We start from the raw sequence: 17664 nt of genomic DNA, 5'->3' as shown, positions 1-17664 counted from the left end.
TAACTTATTTATCTCATGTGGCTTTTATGTTTTCAATGTTCCTATTCTTTCAGTTCCTCTTGAAGACATTCAAGGCATTTTACACCAACCTGGAACCCTCTATTTCTGGTTTCTTTTTTTGTTTTATTGTCATGTGAGTGACGGTATTCATTAGATGTTGGGAGGGAATGTGTGCTCAGAGAACTTCATAAGCTTATTGGTTGTTTCAGTGCTGATGTCTATTTATATTGACAGATAAAAACAGAAATAGTACAACTCATATTAGAGATTTTCCTTTCTCATAGGAAGCCATGCCATCAGAAACCTTGAAACAATAAAAACCAGCACAAAATGTGATTTTGTTTCCCACCTGATGCAAAACTGTACTTTGAGAAGGAAAAGCAGCTTGCAGCACTTAGTGTCTGTGCACTTGTTTGTGTGAGAAAAGGATAAAAACGGAAGAGCTCGAAAGAATTTGTAGGCGAGCTTGGTTAGCAAGATGCAGACAGGATGACTTGCCTGTGCTGCAGAGAACTGACGGCAAACTATAAAGCTACAATGATGCTGTTTTTTGCTGTGGCGCCGCTGCTTCTATTTTCTGCACAAACTCTACAGCGCTAGAAGATGTAGTGCTGACAGGAGCCCACATCAAGTTGGCTGCACCAGAGAGATTTTTGTCTTGTTGACTTAGATTTAAAATCTTGTCTGGAGCAGATAAATCAAGCCTAAAGTCATGTAGTGTGCAACCAGCCTCAGCTGCCAAAAATGTGTGTGTTATTTTAGGAAAAGTGACGCCTTAAGATTCAAACTAAACACACAGACTTACCGGTTGAGTTTCTCTTGTTTCAGCTCCATATCTGCCACAGCGATCAGCTGATCCAGTTTACACTTGGTCTCTATGATCTCTGCCTGTCTGGGTGAATAAGTCCCACCCTCCTTCTTGCGCTGATGGATCCTGACATTTGATGACAAGAATGTCAATCAAACAAAGGTTAATAACAATACAGGAATACAAATTAATATACACAATTAAAATGAATAAAATAGGAAAGGAAACAGATTTATTGCATAAAAGCAATGCAAAAACAGAAATTACTTAGACAGGAATTAACACATAACATGTTTTTTTTTTGTGTGTTAATACTAAATGGCAATCAATGCAGTATTTTGGTAAACGTATGAATGTTGGCAAATGAATGAATGCCTTCTGCTGTCTTACTTGACTGAGCCACAGATGATGATGATGAGTAACACAGCCAAGAAGAAGGAGAGCAGCACACCCAGAATGATCTGCTCTTCCCTGGTCAACAGCCCGTCCACTACAGAGAGAGGGACAGAAGACAGAACGGACATCACACACAAAAGAAATGGAGGCTTTACACATTATGTTTACACTTTTTGATGTAGAGTTATACAGGGATGAATGTAAATACCTGCAGTTTTGACATGATCAGAGTACTCAGAGTCTGTGTATTGTCCTTTGATGTTAGTGGCTCTGAACTTGAACCTGGTAAATATGAAATAACAATCCAGTCTCAGCATTATATTATTATATAACATGAATATACAACAGTTTTCAAATTGTTGAGTGTTTGAGTTTGTGTGTAGTGCACTCACACATAGACTGTATTAGGCTTCAGAGGGCCATTGCAGAAACCGTCGGTGTTGTTCTCCTGCATACAGTCATCGTTCTCTCCGATCACGTATGTTCCTGCTGTAGTGTGATTGTGTCTCACCAGGGGCCGGCCGTCTCCAGACACACCGAGATCACCTCTGACGTGTGCGTCCGTGCGTGATGCACCGTCCCCCAGTAAACATGGCGGGTTGGGGAACCCCTTGTCAGTCAGGTACGGGGCAGGATGGTTAAAAAATGCATTCTTCCAGCTGGTCAGGTTCCTGATGTCCTTCACTATGACAGGATGGAAGTTAGAGAGAAAAAGAATCACAGCGGAACTGAGTCAAATTTTGGTTGACGTTAAGCCCCTCAGCTTTTGCTAACATTTAGTCTTTTGTAATCTTAGGACAGAGTGACCTACTATAAAACAAGACTTTGAGGCTTAAAGCACAAAAAAGACTTATCCCCAAGTGTGTTCAACTGAAAGTGATGGCTGTCAATGTTTCTGAAGAGTCATACCCCCTGACTCGGCCACAATGACTTGAATTTTTGTGATTGGTCCATTGTCGTCACTATAGAAACAGGCAGGCATGCGGATGATGATACTCCTGTGGGTTACCATGGCAACCCCTCCATGGCCCAGCACTGCCTGGGGTCTTTGGGTTGGCTTGGCTGGAGCTGGAACACACACACACGTGTGAACACACAAGAGCATGCACGCACGCACGCACACACACACACACACACACACACACACACACACACAAACAGAGGATGTCGTATGAATAAAGTATGAGTGAGGAGGAAGTTTCATTCTGTTGCATTTACATATAAAACATGACAAACAGACTGCTGCTCTCAATATTCAGATTAAAACTGCAAACTCTACAGCATCAACACAGACCAGACCGTACTGCTGAGTCACATTTAATGTGTCTGTCTTATTGAGCAATAATGCTGTGCAGTAGCGATACTCTGTCCAGTATCTGTGCTGGACTACTGCAACAAGATAGAGAAAAACACTGTGGAGCAGAGCAGAGTTGTACCTTTTATTCCTGTGGTTATCTGGACATATGGACTGGGCGGGCTCCTACCGGCCCCATTCCTTGCTGAGATCTAAAAACAAACACACAGACAGGAGGAAGACAGCAGAAAAGAGAACAGGCACAGCAAGGGGTTAAAGAAAAGAAAACAATTATTTGAACATGAGCAAGCCTGCAGTGATTGTGGACTGCTGGAAGCGCTGATCTGCTGTTACAGCTCCAGGTGTGTGACCTGATACACTGTGTCTAAAGTTCATGCCTGTGTAATGTATTACTACAATATATGTATCCTCCTTGCCTGTATAGTGTAGCTGTGTCCTCCCTTTAGGCCCTCTATGACAGCGGTCAGAGTGTTATGCTCTCTTTGGATGATATTAAGGCTCATGTTCTTGACCAGCTGGTCCTTTTCGTATATGTACACAAAGTAGGCAGTGATGTTTCCATTGGGCTCTTCTGGGGGTGTGAAGGTCACCTTCACACTGTTCACTTCCTCTGGGATAACTGATACAATCACATTCTTAGGAGGGTCTTTGGGCTCTGGGGACAGAAAAAATAATAGATATTTGGTCACATCTACAGGTTGGCAGGAGCTGTAACAGGTTCTCCAAGAGGTACATTTGTACATACCCTCCTCCAGCGTTTGAAACTCAGTAGGTCCAATAGCTTTCCCATCACTGGCAGCCAGTTCCAGTGCACCAGTGAAGGCAGTGACAGTCACATTGTAACGGGTAAAAGCAGTCAAGTTAGTCACAACAACAGCCATCAACTCTCCTGGAGCCCGGACTCTTGAGATGTTCAAACCAGGACCATCCACCTGACATAACAGCACAGTTCATGGAAACATATAACACTCTTTTTCACACTGTTCATACTTTACATTATGGGGAATGTGAACCTGCCTTTGAGCTGCTGCTGCTATTTTAAAACATGACACCATGTTGATCTGTTCTGAGAACATCTACCTGTGTTTTACACTTCACCGGTGACATGTTCATATTTGTGTGTGCGTCTGTACAAGACCTGCACAAGATATGAAGTCGGCCCAGAGAGAACAGCCGGAGCGTTCCATGCAATGCGAAAGCTGTTGGAGGTGGAGGTCACTATTAGGTCACGGGGAGGGGCATCAGGGTCTGAAGGAGGAGATTGGAAAAACAAAAAGTGCTTATTGTGTTCTGCTAAATGAAATGAATTCAAATAATATCTAACATTAATTGTACAGGAAAGATTTATTCATAATTTAATGGAACTGAAAAAACATTTTATCAGCAGTTGCTGCTAATTTTGTGTTAAGATATCATACTATACTTATTTAATTTATAGGATATAAGGACAGAAGAGCCCTCCATGATATTGAGACACAATATTATTGTTTAGGTCTTAAGGAGGAGCTGCCAGAGGCTGGTGCCCTGACTAACTGCCAACCCTCCACTGGCAGCACATAAAGGTCATATAATCACTGTGATGTTCTTACTTCCAGCGAGGGTACGTGCATAACTCCATTGCGTGTACTCTCCCACTCCAGCGTTGGTCACAGCTGCCACTTTGAAGCGGTAGTACCTGTATTTATTCAGGGACTGGAGTGTGATGCTGTTGTGGCTCTCTCCACTGCTATCAGAAGCATTTACTGACACTGTGACATGAGAGTCCACACAGTCTGGGATTAGTTGGTCCTCTGACGCTGGCTGTGCAGTAGGCAGGATGTTTGTTTCACAAACAGCTGAAAGCAGCTGTGCAATGATGTGGTACTCTTTCAGCAGGCCTGGTATGGAGAGCGGTGGAGCCCACTGAAGAGTCACATTGTTAGGTGTCACCTGAGAGATGATGAGGAAGCGAGGGGCAGCTGGGACTGTTAGAAGAGACAAAGAGGATTTAATTAAGTATTCATTCTGTATTAAATTAGCAATTCATTGAAGCCAAAGGCAGTAGCCTCTACTAGATAATCAGTAGTGCATGAATGTACAAAAAAAAAAAAAAAAAAAAAGACTGACTACCTGATTCAGAGAGAGTGGAAGCAGTGCAGTTTATTCTGTCTCCAGGTCCTGCAGAGTTGACTGCAGCCACAGTGAGTGTGTACTCCTGATCTGGTGAGAGCCCAGCCACTGTGTACTCTGGTGAGTTAGCCTGCTGTGTGTACGACTGCGAGTCTACCTCTACTAGAATCTCATAAAAAATGATCTGCCCATTAGGGTTGGCTGGAAGATCCCAGGACAACTGAACTGAATCCCAGCTCACTCCTGAGCAAGACAGGTTCCCCACAGCATCAGATACTGCACAGAGAGAGCGAGAGACAGTGACAGTGACATTGTTAGACATGCATCAGCTTTCGTTAGCATTCCTCACTGTCTGCTGTAAAAGGAATTGACCAAATTCAGTTTCAGTTACCTGTGGTTACTTAATCGGGCCAAAGTGAAACAGCCACACATATAGGAATTGCACAGTAGTGCCTGGTACATACCTTATGTGACAACAAAACAAACTAGGTTTATCTTACACTATTATTACTAATGAACTGTTCCTGAGGGGAAGCATGTTCAGCTTGTCCTTGTCTACACTGCTTCACAATGACACATCGATGAGAAAGACTCAGTAGTGTCTCCACTGCCTACATATACTGACAATATTTTACACTTGTTTTATTCAAAGTAATTTTTTTCATTTATTTGCTGGTTCACTGGCAAGCACAGAGATCTCTCGCGCAGCCTTGGGAAGGCATGTGTGATTATCAGTGACTAAACACATGCCCTGAACAACTGCTTTAAGCTAATGCCACCAGAAGTGTGTTTCAGATTTATTCAAAACAAACAGAGAAAGGTTTGTTTTTTTCTTAGAAGCCCTGAGATTTGTGAACAGCTGAGGTGTAGGAGGTTGTCATATTACCGTGTGTAGTCTGATAAATGCATTTGAATTTTTTACACGTTTCAGCATAGTGTACCTTCTTGGTGTTGGACTTTGTTGGCCAGCTATGGATCAACCGATGCCATTAATGCTGCTGTCTTTCAACATTTTTTCCTCTTTCCTTTTAAGTTCTTTTGCTGTTAGGTTTTGTATTTTTTTGATTGCTTTTATGCCTTTGAATGAATTGTGGTTTTTTTTGTGTTTTTATGTTTGCAACCCTGTTTTCGTTGAATTCTTCCTTGAGGCATGGATGAAGTATTTAGAAGTGCACCATACAAAGTGTATTTCTAGGATGAATTTTAAAACCCAAATTGCGAACAGTAATCTAAATCAGCGTCACTCAATGTCCTTTGTATGTGGGCAGTGTGTGCTTTACCTGACTCGTTAGTTTTGAAGGTCACAGGGCTGCTGAACTGATTCCCATGGCCCACTCTGGTGTAACTGTAAACACTGATCTCATAAGAGCTATGAGGCCTGAAGCCAGATAGATACTCTGTGGTTGATGGACCAGAGGAATTCTACATTTGCACACACACACACACACACACACACACACACACACACACACACATAAAAGACATGACACATACGAGATTAAATCATCCAATCCTGATTACTGAAGTGGATAATGTCTTTTTGTATTAGCACACATATGTGCACGTGTGTTAGTATAATGTTACAGTTGAGAGGTATCTGGAGGGTGAAATTAGAGCTACCATCAGCTGGATAGTGTGTACTCTTACTGAGTGAGTGTCTTGAGTGTGTGCAAGTGTGTGTGTTGCTGTTATTGTGGAGTGGCTTTTGGTGTGTGAAATTAACGATACCTGGTGTGTGACGGTGTGTGTGATGAGGTCTCGGATCCTGAAGCCATACTGTATCACCACACCATTGGGCTCCAGAGGAGGCTCCCAGCTCAGCCACACAGAGACTGCTGTGTGGTTATATATTGTGAGGTTACGGGGAGGGGACATGGGGCCTGAAACACAAAGTTAGGCAGATAGAAGAAGATAGACTCAAACAGACAATAGATACAGAATACAACCATAGCTTAATAAATAAATACAATCTCATTAGGATCCAGTTGAAATGTTGAAGCGTGCTTCCAAACTAACCTCCTTCATCAGTGTGCAGCTGCAGCAGCAGATAAGGTCCCGAGCCTTTACGCGTTGCTGCTGTTATAGTAAGGTTGTAAGCTGTGTATGGAAGTAGGTTGGTGAGGATGAACGAGGTGTTGGGGGTATGTGTTGTGTTGGAGCCCCCTGGGCCAAACAGCGTGAGGGTATACTCAGTTATTACCCCGTTTGCCTCCAGAGGGTGCTGCCAGACCACAGCGATGGAGGACGATGACAGGTTCCTGGTGGACACCAGCAAAGGAACAGAGCTAGGAACTAAAGAGAAACACACCCACACACACGTCAGCATCACAAAAACACATGAACCATACTCCGTCAGTGAATGCTTCTGTCAGTTAACTCACTGTCGTCATCTGTTCTCAGGTACATTGTGCTGGTATGGTTGTAGGCGGGGCCAGCACCAGTTGCTGGGGTAACAGTTAGCACATAAGGGAAATACTTCCTGAGTTTGGTGAACAGGAAGACATTGTCAGTTGTGGTATGCTTGATGGTCTTGTTGACAGCTGGAGTCCCTTGGTTGGATACATCTGGGGGGATGCCGGCCTCCTGTAAGGTAAGCAGGTAATAAGGACGCCCGTTAGGCTCCAGGGGAGGGTCCCAGCTGATGATGATGGCTGTAGAGCTGAAGATCTGAGCTGTCAGGTTTCGGACAGAGTCACTTGGCACTGAAAAAGGAGACAAGTAGAAATGTGTTACTATTATTTACTACCAGTGAGGGGACTGGTTGAAAACTGTGAGCATTTCAATGTGAGTTTACGATACTGTGAGCCAATATTAGGGCATCAATCAACCGTACACACTCTGACACTGGAGGGAAAATGAACAGCGCACCAGTCATCATCATCTCAATCATCATCATCATCAACATCATTATCTGTCACAAGCACCATCATAATCATTGGCAGCATTGCTGCAATTAACCAAGTCAACAACAGCACATCAAGTAGAATAATAGCAACACAGAATACAGAAAAGTAAACCAGTGCAGTAGACAGACACAGGAACAATATCCAATAAAACAACAGCCCATTCAAAGACAAACTGAGGCACTTAGAGTAGGAAAACTCACACAATGAAAACCTTGGGATTGAAAGAGATTGAGCAGAAAATACTCATCCTGTTCATCGTCTCAGCCTCTCCAAAAACAATGCATGGTACACAGAGTAGAAAAAAAGGGGAGATGAATGGGAAAGGGGGGAGATAAAACTTGAGTGATCCATGAGACGAATGAGTGGATGTAAGGGGCCAGGCGTGTGTGAGGGTTTGAGCCCAGGGGAGTGAGCCCCTGCTGGGCTTGGCTGTGCGGGAGAGACAACGTGCCCTGGAGGTCCGGTGCTTGGCTGAGAGCGGAGCAGCTAGAGCACAGGCAGAGATACAGAGTCAGTATGAGCAGTGATCATCAGTGATCAGACAGAGAATACTTCACAAGCAAAATGTTAACAAGAAAAAAAAAATCACAACAATCAAATCTGTAACTGTTTGTGACAAAGTCTGGGGTAGCTGTCTGCACCATTTTTCCCAAAATCACATAAAAACAAAGAGATCATTCCCACAAACACTTCACTCTTTCACTGACGATATCAAAGTGCAACTAAATATTATTTGCATATATAATTTTGGATTTCCGTGGCAACAGTGCAATTATAGCTTGAGCACAGAATCAACTTTCACACAGCACGTCAGGGTTTGTTTTTTCTCTGTGTCATCAAATCGTAAATGGTTCTACACTCTCTTTCTCCTCTTCTCTCTGGCTCTAATCCCTCACAACTTTCAACATGCTTAGTAAAAGGAAACACAAACTGGCTGTCACAAGCGGACAAAAATAGAGCCAGTTTGCCAGACTGACAATTATCTACTTTCACTGACAGGCTGAAAGTCACGTCTTCAATCGCAGAGTTTTTATGTGATTTTTTTTTTTTTTTTTTGAAGTTGAAGGGCTATGGAAAAAGTGTGCAGACCTACCCACCAGAGGGGCCCTGAATCAGTGTATACAGCAATTACTTGGCTTTATGAGTTGTATTTTACATGTATGTCTATTCATTTGCGTGTGTTTGTGTCTGACTGACCGTCCTCTGGTAAGAACAGGGTTAGTGTCTCGCTCCGGACCCCTCCATCCCCCTGCACAGTGCTGGAGGTCATCCATAAGGTATAATTAGTGCCCCCAATCAGCCAACTCAGAGTGTAGGAGAGGGGTGAATCAGGAGAGGCAGGTGCGGCTAAGTCTGAAGCTGGAACCCTCTGTGGAGTGGAAAAGAGTGTCAGGGTTACTTCAACATACTGAAATGGACATTCAAACAAGAGTCAAACAATCAAACAATCAATACTAACTGTGTTAGTAAAGTGTTGCTCCACCATGAGCTGACAGGAAGCATCTGCATTTATTATGTTTCTACACTTAGATTTGTTTTTAGAGATGTACTGATTTTTTTGGCCACTTGGGGACAACAGCACCAGCTATGAACACAACATTAACATATGGATGTGTTAGCAACTAAATATAAGCTATTATTAATATTAGCTTGCTATTTACACACCAAGAAGAAAGGAAGCAGCATTACCATTAATTTGTCAACCTGATAAATTTGAGCCCAACCAACGTCCACTGCAGCTGGAAATGAGTTTGATGAGAACAGTGCGAGTGCAGGCCATAAAACCAAAACAATGAGCTAAAAGTTGCTAAAATACTTTGTAGAGCTGAGAGGACATGCCAAGCTGTGATAACTCTCTGTGGCTATGACACTACAAGTGACCCTTTTCACATACAAGTACTCCATAGAGCAAATTTTTGATTTATAAATATTAATTAGCGCAGCTTTATTTTGTAAGATGTCTGTATATTCTACATGCAGTATATGTGTCTTACCTGCTCATTCAGAGTGATGTTATCGGTGTAGTAAATAGTGTAGTGTACAATGATCCCATTGGGTTCAGTGGGCGGGTGCCACAGCAAGGTGATGGAGGAGGCGGTCACATTTGCAACAGTCACATTCTGTGGAGCGTCAAATGGCTCTGAAAGCCGGACGGAAAGGGTGGGGGTGAAATATATCTTCAGACAATGCATGGTAAGTAAATATTTTAGATGTGAGGATTGTAAAGTCAGATGTCAAAAACTCTTTCATCCAGCACCTGCAGCTGTGGTGGTAAAGCTGATGTAGATCAGCACTCCTCCATCTCCCAGTCTGGTCCAGCTGGAGACGGACGCATTGTAGCGACTCTCTGAGTCCACATTAATAATCACCGACGTCTCTGTCACATTCTGCCACAGCTCACTTGTTTCATTCCTAACAAAGAGAGCAACATTGCATCATCCTCTGTTTTCTTTTTAAACTTTTCTTTCTTTAGTTTCGTGTCAAAACAGGAATAATTGTTTAGATTTACTAACTCACCACACTCTGACAATGTAGTAGAGTATGTCTGAATTGGCTTCCAGTGGTGGTTGCCAAGATAACTCTACCTCATAGTCTGACAACTTCCTAGCGTGGATGAACTGAGGAGGTGTGTCTGGAGCTGAGAAGCGGGAGAATGACTTTCCAGTAACACAAAAAGAGAAGTATGGCCTATCAATGCAGAAACTGAACAGTTGATTGATTATTTAAAAACACATTTGCACCGGACAAATCAGAAACTCAGAAAGGCCCCCGGGAATGCGCCAGAGAGAGACAGACTAATGCCCTGAAATGAAAACTGGTTAGTCGTGATGACTCTTTATGCTTCTCCTGGGTGTCAAGTGGGATCGAATACCTGTGATGTAACAACATTAGCATGTGTTTCAGCTGGAGACAGAGGAGGAAAAGGGAAAGTCAGATTTAATCAGAAGCCCTTCAAACTTATCAGCCAGTCATCAACCACACAGCCTGCTGGAATTGAAAACACACCCTGCCCTTTCCTCCTTCCCCCACCCGTCCTTCTCACCATCCTCCAGTGTTGTGATGTTGAGTGGCTCGCTGCTGTAGTTTCCTGGCCCGACACGTGTGTGTGCCTGCACCATGACGCGGTATTGTGCATACTTCCGCAGATGTGTGATGTGGATGTAGTTGGACGGGGAGGTGAGGTTCAGGTAGTGACTGGAATTCCAAAGCTCCAGGCTGTAGTGGGTAATGACCCCGTTAGGCAGCTGAGGAGGTTGCCAGGTCACATTCACCTCACTTGGACTGATTGACTCATAGGAGAGGCCATATGGAGGACTACCTGGGACTGGAGAGAGAACATGAAGAAGCACCTTTACTGATACTGCTGCTAAAGGTTTTCATATGTGTCGATTCATGTGGGTGGGTGCATCCATCAACACACCATCCTCTCCAGACAGGAGGTATAAAGTGTCTGACGTTTGGTTGCCGTGGCCATAACGGGTGTACGCCCTCACAGACACATTATAGTAGGAGAATGGCTTCACGTTGATCAGAGTCACTCTGTTTGAGGAGGTGTTCATCAAAGCAGAAAAGGATTCGTTCTCATACAGGACCTCGTAATGTTGGATCACCCCATTGGCTTTCTCTGGTGCAGACCAGACCAGTGTGACAGTGGAGGGGCTGGTGTCTACCACAGTGAGGTTCATAGGGGGGGAGTCAGGCTCTGAGGGTGAGATATGCAAGTAAAATCCCAGAATGATCTTTCAGCCAATAAAACCTGAATCAAAATTAACATGTTAGCGACTGAAATACAATTAAAACAAACCAACAAATGTTACTCATTAACATAAAATCAAATATTAGTGATTTTAACTTGTAATGCTGTAGACTGAGCATGCAGAAAGTTGAGGAATACAGTTTTAATTTCATCGCACTTCAATATCATTCTGTTGGTCCACCACTTCAGTTGTGATATATATCAAAAACTACAAGATGAACTGCCATGAAACTTTTTACAGACTTTCATGGTCCTCGGTTCAGAGGACGAACTGTAATACTTAGGCTTTTAATAATTCTGAGTAAATACCTTTAAAAGTAATGATGCATGTTACCCACTAACTTATTCTTGTTAATCCCTGACAGTTTTACTGGTAATTTATTCTAAAGATTCATTGTTTAATTTTTCTTACTTCCATCAGTAACACGCATATAGCTTGTGTTCAGCACATACCATCCTCTAAGGTGTAAACAAAGATGTCATCTTCCTCAGAAAGAGAGCTCTCTCCCACAGCTGTAGATGCAGCCACACGTAGCTTGTAACCAGTGTACTTGTCTAAATCTGTCCATTAAATCAGAGAAGAAAGATATTTAGCACCAGACCTGTTTTATAGTGACTTGAATGACGGGAAAGCTGAGTACTCCACCTGTTATCAATATGCTGGTAGTGTTGGTAACCCACTTCAGGGCCTGGTCACTGTGCAGTTTGAGGCCATAGACAGTGTAATGTGTGATCCGTCCATTTGGGTTGAGTGGTGGGACCCAGCTCACTAGTATGGAGGTGGAGCTGATGTTTTGATAGGACACTTCAAGCACTGAGCTAGGGACTAAAAGATACACACAGCACAAGACATTATTAGGGAGATTGGAATTCTTAAATATTTTGCATCTTTTAAAGCTTTTATAATATGTTTTTTGTTGTTGTTTTTTTTTTCTTTTAATAATTAATGATTATTGCAAGTGACATGTGACCACCCACCCTGCTCCCTGGTCTTCTCAGAGATATCTGTGGCAGGGCCCTCTCCTACAGTGGTGGAAGCAGTGACCCTGAATGTGTACTCGGTGAAAGGATTCAGATCTGACACCAGGTAAGACAACTCCTCAGACATGATGTCCATCACCTCCTCTTTCACTGTTACACCTGTGACACATATGGCAGAAATAGATGTATACACCTGTATGCACAGGATTTAGAAGCACTGGCACACTCGTATACAGGGCCACAGGAAGTTAAGACAAGCAGCATTTACAGTTAGTGCTCTCCCACCTGTAGTAGCAGAAGCTGCTGCACTGCGTGTTGAAAAGTGTCCGGTAATTGATGCATCATGTGTAGACAAGCGGACCTGGCTTGAGGTCAGGGCCAAGGGGGAGGAATCTGAGGTCATATCCCCAGCATGTGATTGCTTTGTCAGCCAAGGTGGAAGTGTAGCAGGTGGCACAGAGGTAAGAGAAAAAGCAATGGTCCCAGAGACTGATGAGTCAGAAGACTGAATATCTGTGCTGTTAATGTATGAAGCAGAGGCATAACTGGTGCTGGGCTTCTCAGTGCCTATGGGGTTATCAGTAGGTTGAACATCAGTGATAGTTATGTGGTCAGGGCTTCTAAGTCCAGAGTGTGCGAAGCTGGAAGCAGTCATGCTGGTTGGCAGTGTGCGTTCAGAAACAGTGGCCGTGAAGGTCGGTGGAGACGTGATCAGACTGAGATCAGCAGTTCTCTTACGCCGCCCTGGGCTGTTATGGACACCAGCGGGTGACGTCTCATCTTCATAGAAATTGGTTGAATTCTGAAGAAGAAAAAAAAAGAATTCTCTCAAAGTAGTTTTTCATTAAAGCAGGGATCCTTAATCACTTGGGCTCAGCAGCCCTTAAAGCAATGTTGACTTGAATCAATAGGCACAGACAGTTGCTTAGAGCTTGCATATGAAGATGTTATGTTTATAAAAATGTGTCATCTTACAGAGGGTCATGTGGAGGGAATGGATACAGCATCTGTACAGTACAGTCCAATGCAATTCATGCATCACAACAGCGATGCAACAAGTATGACCTTTTTCAATCTTATAATACTCAGTTGTTCTTAACTAAAACATAACAAGAATTAATTCAATGCCTTGTGAAGTGGATATTTTAAGATTCATAGAGGCTTTCTTGGAGGGCCATTGTAATGGATTGTACAGGTTTTCATGATATTATGTGCTTTAACGTGACAGGGGTTTGCAGGTTGGTATACAATAAGTACGCTGAAAAAGAATAATTACAGGTCGACAAGAGCACCATCCTTTAATATGCAGTGTATATGCAGTATATGTAAAGATTGAGACGTGATGGGATAAGTTTATGGTGGCTGTAGATAGATGTAACATCTGACTTACCACTTCTGCAGTGAGGGTGATGTCCTGAAGCAGAGTGTCGTCTACCAGGACCTGCAGTCTGTACTGGATGATCGGACCGTTAGGCTGAGCAGGGCTTCTCCAACTCACACGGATCGAAACTGAATCCTCAGCCACTGCCATCAGGTCCTGCACTGCACTGGGCGCTAGACACAAAAACAGAGGCAGACAGTTAGACACAGACACAGAGGTGGGGAAAACACACTCAACACATTTACTGGACTTTATTGTGTCATCCTTGACATTTCTGTAGTTGCGCACGATTTCATGTGCTCCTTCTCATCGTTTCTCAACAAGACACAATAAGTGGATTTAAGGTGTCTAAAAACAAAAAGAGATGTGTTAGTACATTAGTTCATGAATGTTCCCACCTTCAGCAGGTGTAATTACATCTTCCTGTGCTGCTGGACCCACTTCTCCAGCTGCTTTGGCTCGGACAGCCACCGTGTACCTTGTGTATGGGGTCAAACCAGTAAAGGCAAACCGCATGTCTCCTGTGCTGTTCTCATACAGATATCCTGGGATGAAGAGGAAATAGAAAATTGTATGGATTTCTATCAGTTGAGAGTACGAGTTCGTTTACGTGTACATGTGTACCCCTGAATAAATAATTAATAACCTGTAGGTCCATAAAGGTAGAGCACGTAGGTGAATTTTCCGGTGATAATGTTGGGAGAGTTCCAGGATACGGAGATTGATCTTGACGTCATATTCAGTACAGAGAAGTTTTGTGGCGAGTCTTCTGGGGCTGACACATATAAGCACACAGAAATCATATTTTTTACATATCCAGTATATAATGTGTATCCAGTGTTACAATCAAATTAAATAGAAATTATAGCCTTGTTAGCTTCTTTTCCCACACCTGACTCTGGCATGCGGACCATAGTGGAGGCTATCTGTCCTTCTCCATCAGAGGTGAAAGCAGACACTTCGAATAGATAGGCAGTGTAAGGCCGCAGCTGATCAACCCCTACTGATATGGGCACACTCCAGGAAGCTGCAGGGGGCACGGCAGAGAGGGTGATGGGTGGAGATGACGCTGTTATCTCCAATGGACTTGGAGTTGCACGAGACAGGATATCAGCCGCATCCTAGACACACAAAATCACATAGGACATACACAGAGGGTAAAATATGAGAAAAAAAATTAATTTCTAAACTTACGTTGCACAGATGGTCAGCCCTGAGCTGAGGTAGCATTTATAATCCTGACAGTGGAAGAGTACGGAAACAGAACATTTCACAGTAACTGCACAGTTACGAAGACAGACAGAGGTGACAGTATAATGCATTACTGTACATTGCAGTGAGGCAACGCTCCAGTCATGATCTCCTCTGCATTGACCTCCAGCACGCGGACTGTCTGCCCTGTACGAGCGTGTTTTGCCTTGACAGCAAACTTAGTGATGAGGCCGTTGATGCGGTGCGGCAGGAACCACGTAACCATGACAAAGGTGTGGTTTTGAGCAAATGCTGTCAGGTTGGTGACCAGGCCAGGGGCTGCAGGAGATGTACACACACATTAATGTACACACACATGTACATACAGTGGGGTTCAAAAATCTGAGACCACGTTCCCGTTCAACTGAATAAGAGAGTCTCAGAATCTTGGACCCCACAGCACAATAGCCATATTTTAGTTTTTGAGATGTGTGTGTGCATGTGCATGGATACACACGGGACTCAGCGGTCTTGATGTATAGAGATTTGCTGAACACTCCTATTCCAGCTGGAGATATGGCTGCTACCTACAGAGAGACAGAGAGACAGAGAGAGAGAGTCGGAAGGTACTGCTTATAATGATTAATTCATGCTCTTGTCAGCAGAGCACTCATCAGATACCAATTAGGTGCTAAGATCAGGCCATGGTTACAACTGGAATGACACTCTGTTAGAGGTGATTCAGTGATCCCAGTAAGACTTAACACACAACAGTGATACAACATTATACATCAAATATGTTAACAATATGTAAACAGATCACAACACAATTACCTGAAGCAGTGTGTATGCTTAATTAGCCTCTAAAGTGCTAACCACGTCTTTGATTTTTCTTTCCAGTAATTCAAATAAAATAAATAAAAATGAATTGGATAATGAAGGAAAAATGCAACTTAAGTCTTTATCAGTTTAATGGGGAATTAATGTAATATAAATGGACAATAAAGAATACCACCCCCAGCACTATCTTGAAACATCCATATTCAGTTTTAATTGATCACATTCTTACACAGGAGCACCTTGAAAATACTTCATGAAAATGCCACTTAATCAGGAAAGAGGAAAAACTGCTTTATTTTTAGCTTCAGCACCAAGCATTTCTTATTTTAGTTTTAAAAGTATACAATCTAGTTATAAAGTTATAATGCCATTAATTGAAGAAAATTGTCAGCGCACAGAGGAGCATGTTCAGCATAGGAGCAAACAACATATGTATAGTGCAGTTACAATACAAAACAGTAGGTACAATTTATAATGAAACAGCCATGTAATAACCACAGACAGCACAGCAGAAAAAATGAATTGTGCATTTCCAGTTTCACATAGGTAATTGTTCTCTGAGGGCTACTGTAATAGATTCGATACCTTGAACCTGGGCAGATTTTTTTCAATCCACTAGAAATTAAGGACCAGTTGAAGGACAAAATTGCTGATAAATGTTATGATTTGTTGCAGTGTATGTCAGCATGTGTGCTTTTTACTGCTGAGGTATAATAACACGAGTAGAAAACCTAAGTCTGCAACATATGTGGGACAGAAGAGAAGTAGAAAAAGTTGCTCTTGAGCTCTCTGCATGGTTTAGTGGGCCAACACACTCACAGGTGAGGTGTAGTAATGTGATACATGCACACGCACTCTTAAGCCCCCACACACGCAAATTTCAGTATGTGCTGGTATAATCACTATGTGTGTCAGTCTCTCAGAGTCCATTTGTATGAAGGTCATTATGGGTTAATGAATTCTGAAAACTAATAAGCACGATCACATTCAAGCTCAGTGACAACAGACAGTGGAAAGAGCCATGGCTGATCCATAGATCTGTTTACCTGATTAATAATGCAATCAGGATCAATTACCGGTATTCAGCCAGTTTAAGAGAATAGTCTGGTCTTGTGAGATCTGTGTTAGCTAGCCACATCCACACAACAATACAGGAGGATGATTTTCAGGAATATGATTGTTTTATCTTTCTTTTTAATCTTTTTTTTTTCTTGATCATTAAGGTTTTAGTGTTAAGTTTTTACCACTTGGTTTATGTCCCAATGTGTTTATGTGACGACCTGGTTTTTCTGTTTTGTTTTTGTTTTATATTGAGCTCAACAAAAAAGAAAATCCTATCAACTACAACGTAATCACATTTTGAAGCATGTATCTTACCTGAATGAGGTATGTCGAACCTGATGTGAAGTCAGTGAGCAGGGTCTCTGGTATGTCCAGGTTCTTGGTCACCTGTGTGAAGGTGAGGTCAGGGTAGGGACAAACTTCCTTGTACCTACAAGAAAGAAAACACAGCATCAACTGTATGTATGAACAATATGGGGCTGGATGAAGGAGTAAAAGTTTCACATTCCATCAGATTCAGGTGCAAAAGTACCAGCCAAGAAAGTAACTAAGAACATTTACTCAAAGACTGTACAGATGTTTACTTTGTACTTTATTTGAGTTTTTCACTCTAATCCACCATATTCTAGAGGGGAATATTAAACTTTTTTGTGAAGCTGATGTGTTGTTGAGTGAAAGAAATCAGTCTTATCAGGTCATGTTAGACTAGAACTGAGCCTTTAAAGGGCTACTTTCTGCTAATACTGTGGGAATAGTTCAAGCTGTTTTCAATGCAAATCAACTTTATTTCACAATAATTGTGTGTTTATGGAAACTTGGACAATTTAGAAACTTGGAAAATTCTATTTTTCTTGGAAAATTCTTTATTTCTTGGAAATGTATTTGTTTCTTGGAAACGCAATTATTTGCATAATATTT

General features: G+C 42.5%; 1 protein-coding gene across 1 annotated transcript in view; it reads right to left on the bottom strand.

Moving 5' to 3' along the window:
* The window catches only part of ptprq (protein tyrosine phosphatase receptor type Q), a 35574-nt gene that overhangs the window by 5912 nt on the left and 11998 nt on the right, over window positions 1–17664 (bottom strand). The window contains exons 21-52 of the mRNA XM_071500315.1: window positions 17062–17176; window positions 15362–15431; window positions 14984–15183; window positions 14546–14774; window positions 14300–14428; window positions 14052–14198; window positions 13663–13826; window positions 12558–13074; window positions 12270–12431; window positions 11938–12117; window positions 11745–11852; window positions 10956–11237; window positions 10578–10859; window positions 10052–10172; window positions 9792–9946; window positions 9529–9674; window positions 8732–8903; window positions 7010–7330; window positions 6645–6920; window positions 6357–6508; window positions 5909–6050; window positions 4629–4904; window positions 4109–4483; window positions 3658–3767; window positions 3265–3451; window positions 2936–3174; window positions 2641–2710; window positions 2114–2272; window positions 1597–1888; window positions 1413–1486; window positions 1199–1298; window positions 806–934 (exon numbers count right to left, since the gene is read on the bottom strand). Of these exons, the coding sequence (XP_071356416.1) occupies window positions 806–934; window positions 1199–1298; window positions 1413–1486; window positions 1597–1888; window positions 2114–2272; window positions 2641–2710; window positions 2936–3174; window positions 3265–3451; window positions 3658–3767; window positions 4109–4483; window positions 4629–4904; window positions 5909–6050; window positions 6357–6508; window positions 6645–6920; window positions 7010–7330; window positions 8732–8903; window positions 9529–9674; window positions 9792–9946; window positions 10052–10172; window positions 10578–10859; window positions 10956–11237; window positions 11745–11852; window positions 11938–12117; window positions 12270–12431; window positions 12558–13074; window positions 13663–13826; window positions 14052–14198; window positions 14300–14428; window positions 14546–14774; window positions 14984–15183; window positions 15362–15431; window positions 17062–17176 (6081 nt within the window). The remainder of the gene's footprint in view (window positions 1–805; window positions 935–1198; window positions 1299–1412; window positions 1487–1596; window positions 1889–2113; window positions 2273–2640; window positions 2711–2935; window positions 3175–3264; window positions 3452–3657; window positions 3768–4108; window positions 4484–4628; window positions 4905–5908; window positions 6051–6356; window positions 6509–6644; window positions 6921–7009; window positions 7331–8731; window positions 8904–9528; window positions 9675–9791; window positions 9947–10051; window positions 10173–10577; window positions 10860–10955; window positions 11238–11744; window positions 11853–11937; window positions 12118–12269; window positions 12432–12557; window positions 13075–13662; window positions 13827–14051; window positions 14199–14299; window positions 14429–14545; window positions 14775–14983; window positions 15184–15361; window positions 15432–17061; window positions 17177–17664) is intronic.

This window comes from Trachinotus anak, unplaced genomic scaffold (genome assembly GCF_046630095.1).
Source record: "Trachinotus anak isolate AG129_WGS33_773 ecotype Australia unplaced genomic scaffold, CSIRO_AGI_Tana_v1 ptg000002l, whole genome shotgun sequence".
Classification (NCBI taxonomy): Eukaryota; Metazoa; Chordata; class Actinopteri; order Carangiformes; family Carangidae; genus Trachinotus; species Trachinotus anak.
Note: the sequence above shows the minus strand (reverse complement) of the source record. Positions and strands in the feature narration are given on the sequence as shown.